Source organism: Chanos chanos, chromosome 6, assembly GCF_902362185.1.
Source record: "Chanos chanos chromosome 6, fChaCha1.1, whole genome shotgun sequence".
Taxonomy (NCBI): Eukaryota; Metazoa; Chordata; class Actinopteri; order Gonorynchiformes; family Chanidae; genus Chanos; species Chanos chanos.
This window is the reverse complement of record NC_044500.1, coordinates 7101200-7106735: the sequence shown is the minus strand read 5'-3', so window position 1 is coordinate 7106735 and position 5536 is coordinate 7101200. Positions and strand designations below refer to the sequence as shown.

General features: G+C 37.1%; 1 protein-coding gene across 1 annotated transcript; it reads left to right on the top strand.

The window, feature by feature from the left end:
- Window positions 1–3102: 3102 nt before the first annotated feature.
- Window positions 3103–4017, top strand: LOC115814167 (olfactory receptor 11A1-like). Its single transcript, XM_030776893.1, has one exon. It carries the CDS (start codon window positions 3109–3111, stop codon window positions 4015–4017), a length of 909 nt encoding a protein of 302 aa, XP_030632753.1. The 5' UTR covers window positions 3103–3108.
- The last annotated feature ends 1519 nt before the right edge of the window (window positions 4018–5536 follow it).

Below are 5536 nucleotides of genomic sequence, written 5' to 3'. Positions count from 1 at the left end.
GTTGTAACTACGAATAATGTCACCCAAAGGGAGCATGTAAATAGAGAATAGAAGAGGGCCAAGGACTGATCCCTGAGGAACACCATAGTTAAGCTTATTCAGAGGTCACATTATTATAGTGGACACACTGCTTTCTCTCAGAGAGATAAGATTTAAACCAAGTGAACGCCAGGCCACGAATGCCAATTTGGTTTTCCAGGCCCTTTAACTATATAGTCTGATTGACCGTGTCAAATGCTGCACTCAGATCAAGCAGAATAAGAACAGAGGTAGCACCAGCATCCATGGCTAATAAAAGATCATTAGTTCCTCTAGAAAGGGTGGTTTCAGTAGAGTGAAAACACCTGAAGCCTGACTGAAATATTTCAAACAGACTGTTAGAGGACATATGGGCTATCAGCTGAGCAGCTACAATTTTTTCAAGTATTTTTGAAAGAAACGGGAGATTAGAGATCGGCTTATAATTATTTAAGGCTTCAGGGTCAAGGTTGGGTTTTTTAGATAAAGGCTTGATCACGGCTGTTTTGAAAGAGGAGGGTACAATACCAGGTTTAAGTGACATATTTAGAGTGTTTAGGATTGCTGGGCCAAGAACCGAGAAAAGCTCCATGTAAAGTTTAGCAGGTAGGGGATCAAGGAGGCAAGAAGCTGGTTTCGCAGAGTGCACCAATTTGGACAGCGCGTCTAGAGAGATAGGGTTAAACTGAGTTAAGGTTGCACATCCTGGCTAATCTTAGGCGCAGTAACAGAGAATGTGCAGGCAGTCTGATTTGATAAATTAATTTGAATATTACGATGAATTAAGTCTATTTTTTGCGAGAAAAATTCAACAAAATCGTTTGCGGTAAAAGGGCTAGATTGAGGGGAGTGATTCTGGGTAAGTTTAGATATTGTATCGAAAAGGAACCTGGGGTTATTTTTGTTAATATTAATTATTTTCGAGTAATACGCGGATCTGGCTGTGTAGAGAGCGCGTTTATAATCTGTCAGGCTGTCGTGCCATGCAAGGCGAAAAACTCTAGTTTGGTTGCCCACCAGTTTCGTTCCAATTTCCTACACACCTGCTTCAGCGCGTGGGTTTTATTATTAAACCAAGGTGTTAAGTGTTTACATCTATTTTTTATAGTTAATGGTGCTACCATATCTTGTACATTACGAAGGGTAGAATTTATGCTGTCCGTCAAGTCGTTCAAAGATCTTTGCTGATCACTGAAAGAGTTGAGAGCAGTAGGAAGCAGATCAGCGAGCGCAGCAGTGGTGGAAGCATTAACGCGACGGCAGCTACGAACCGCGGTAGAGACCATTGGCGTCAACGGAAGAGTTACTTGGAAAGTAATAAGAAAATGGTCTGAGAGGGCAGCAGAGTAAGGAGAGACGACAACATGAGAGATATGTAGTCCGCGAGCTAGAATAAGGTCTAAAGTGTTGCCACTGAAATGAGTTGGTTCGTGGACATATTGGTTAAAGCCAAAAGTGTCTATGATAGTTGTAAAAGCTTTATTAAGTGAATCAGAATTGTTATTGATGTGAATATTAAAGTCCCCCAGGATCAGGATTTTATTCACTCTAGTAAGAATAACAGAGATAAATCCAGAAAACTCATCTAGAAATTGACAATAGGGCCCCAGGGGACGATAGAGCACTGCTATGAGAAAGGTTGAGGCAGTACCATATTGCTTCACAGAGAGCAACTCAAAAGAGTCAAAATTAGGTAAACTAAGGGTGTTAGGAGTAAATCTGGTATTATAGATTAGAGCCACACCCCCACCTTTCTTTGCTGCCCTAGCAGCACAGGAAAAGGAATAGTTAGGGGGTGAAGCTTCATTTAAAGGGAGAAAAACGTCTGGCTTTAACCAAGTTTCACACAAACCCATCATGTCAAGGCTAAGATCACTGATCAGGTCACTAACAAGCAACGCCTTAGGTGAAAGCGATCTGATATTGATAAAACCGAACTTCAGTGTAACCGGGCTTATAATAATAATATATATATATATATATATATATATATATATATATATATATATATATATATATATATATATATATTATTATGATAATATATTATGATGCAGCTACCAAGTACGAGTATTTACTACGCTGTCTTGGCCTGACAGTACCAATGAGTGTATCAGTGCAATACTAAAATACACTACTAAAAATGGACAAATCATGAATAATGGCCTGTCTCTAATAATATCCTCAATAAAGGCCTGGTTCTTCAGATGAGGAAAATAAACTATTTGAGAATTTACAGTGTATACAGACACATACACACACACACACACATATATATGTGTATATATATATATATATATATATATATATAACTCTCTTTTTAAAGACTTACCAACTTAAGACTTACCACATGGTGCTCCAATTACATAAATAGAATATACATTGAAATGGCATTTAGACCACACTTAGAGCTAGACCGGGGTTTTGGAGGGGTTTCTTATTATTAGGTTTAGGGAAAAATCCCATATGCCTTTCATCCATTACATCATGATCCTTTTTTATTATTTAATTTTGTAAAATCGCAGGAACATTTGTCCCTTCAGTGTCAGTGGGCCGTAAATCACGAGTTACTGAAGCACATTATATAAAAAGCCTGCTTAGACACAGAGGTAATGTTAGGGTAGTTGAGCACATATACACTGCCTCTTTATATCCCTTCTTTAACATCATTATTCTAACTGGCCTCAGAGAAGAACAAAACACAGACTGAAGTAATTCTTGGAGAAATAATGTTCATGAGGTAGAGACAGAATTAGATTTTTTCTTTTTTCTTTTTTAGTCATTTTATTTAAAATCTATTATGAAATATTTTATACAAAAAAGGAATATTTTTCTCAGAAGATACGTTATTTTAAAATTTGTATTAATTTTCACATTCATACTGATATATAGATTTAAACCAACGGTTCATCTTCCACATTCAAATTATAATTTTTATTGATGCTTTCTATGCTTTGCAACTTTCAGTGTTTAGATAAACACAGACTAGTGGAAATATCATGAAAGATAATAAAATCAGATTACCTTTCTACACATTAGTCTGAAAGGATTAATTCTTGAAAATGTTTACTCTTGCAGAGTCAAGCCACCATGAAGAATTTAAGCAGTGTTTTAGTGTTCACTCTCTCTGGGTTTAGTGAAATAAGGGAAACTCAATACATGCTCTTCAGCATAACCCTATTATGTTACATTGTAATTTTGTGGTTCAATATGACTATTATTGTCACTATAATATTAAATAGAAGGCTACATGAACCAATGTACATTTTCCTTTGTAATCTGTGTATTAATGCCCTTTATGGAACTACTGGCTTCTATCCCAAATTCATGTATGATCTACTGTCTGAGTTCCAGGTGATTTCATATGCAGGATGTCTCACACAAGCTTTTGTCATTTATACATCTGTTTTATGTGACTTTTCAACTTTAGCAATAATGGCATATGACAGGTATGTGGCAATATGCTGGCCATTAGAATATCACTCAAAAATGACAAACTACACAGTTATGAAATGTATTCTTTTTTCCTGGCTTACTGCATTCTTTTCCCTGTCCACTGCTATAGGTTTAACAACAAGACTTACTTTGTGTGGATCCAGTATTGAAAAACTTTATTGTGAATTCTGGGCAGTTGTGAAGCTGTCATGTTCTTCTACAACAGTAAATAATGTATATGGACATATACTAATTCTTGTATATTTCTGTCAAGCAATATTTATTTTTTTTTCATATATCAGACTAGTCAGTGCTTGTCAGAAGTCAGCTGAAAGCAGGAAAAGATTCATGCAGACATGTATTCCACATATGCTTGTCTTGCTCAATTTTACTGTTGCTACATTATTTGATGTGCTGTACAGCAGGTATGGATCAAGAGATTTCCCCCAAAGTTTGCATAATTTCTTGGCTTTGGAATTCCTTATTATACCTCCGATTGTAAACCCCATCATTTATGGACTAAAACTTACCAAAATTCGTGAACAAGTTCTAAGATTTCATTAGACAGTTTTCAGAGCTCATTTACAATAAAAAGTAAACAGAAGAACAGAAGTAGTTCAAAAATAGTTTAAACTACATACATGTTAACAGGTATGAATTTCTTACTGTAGGGGTCTATTTTGTGTTTCATTTTAAATGTTTAAGAGGATTGTACATTGTGATCACCAAATAAATAATTTGACTCCAACATTCAAATATTTGCATTTATGACTGTTTCATGATTACAGTATGTTATTATTATTATTATTATTATTATTGTTGTTGTTGTTGTTGTTGTTATTGTTATTGTTATTATTATTATTATTGCATTTGTGCAACTGCGACTACTGAAATTCTTTCAGATGCATTCATTACATAACACTGTTTTCTATTATATTTGCACAAAGCTCTCTTCAGAAGTGTGCGGTAAAGTCTACTTGTAGCTATTTTCAGTCTAAAAAACACACCTATATGTGTGGGACCTCCCTGTCTTCTGTCCCTGTTTTTTTGATCACATTGCTTTGTCCATGTGTCTGTGTCCCTGTCTGTTGTCTAAGTACCAGTGTACCATAGCACCGGACATTTGTTTTTGCTAAGAGGGCTAAAATTGTTTCTGCTGTTTTTAGACCTCTGTACCAACAGAGGCCAGAGTAGACTTTATTTTTCATTAGTAATATCATTATTTTGTTTTTCATTTTGTTTGGTTTCACTTTCAATTTTTCATAGTTTATTGGATTTTCCTTATTTTCTCCAATTAATGATACGTGCTTCCATAAACATCAAAACAGATTTTTTTCTGGGAACCGACTGATATCAAAGAGTATTTATACATGTGACCTAATGAGACGATCAACAGGGAACGGGCGTACATGACTAGATCATAGACTGGTTAAAAACAGGGGAATCCAGAGTTCGGGCTGACTTCGGAGGATCAGAACTCAGGAAGCACTGCCTTAGGTAAACTAGATGAATTGAGATGACCAGAGGAACCCAGAGAATCAGGAGAACCATGCAAATCTGGAAGACCTTGATTCCAGGGACCCTGGAGATTTGGGTGGAACCAAAGAGGTCTCTGGAAGCCATTAAAGACCTGATGTCTCTGGCTGCACTGGAGACTGCAAGACAGGGACTGGAGTATATCCAGCAGTGAATGGAATCAAACCTAAAAGGACAAATTTTATCTATATGTTATGTGCGGTGCACTGTGGGTTCCTTTGTTGTGTGCATCTTGTTTCCCTCCCTGTATTCTACACTCTCCTGACGCAGGTACCCAGCGGTGGCGCGAAAGGCTGTCAGTCCCATCTGGCCTGATGTTAGGTCCCGCCTCCCCGTGCCAGCCTGGCCAACCAGCAACGGAGTGCCCCTTTTCGGCTTGGCCAACTGGACACGGAGCGCCAACATTTAAAGACGCTGGATGTGCTGTGTGTTAGAATTCGATCTCGTTGCTTGCCTTTTGCCTTTCGTGTGTTTCTACTATTATTACAAATTTGCCATTGTGTGTTCGACACCGGAATTTTCGTTTATTGACTTTGTTTGTGGATTG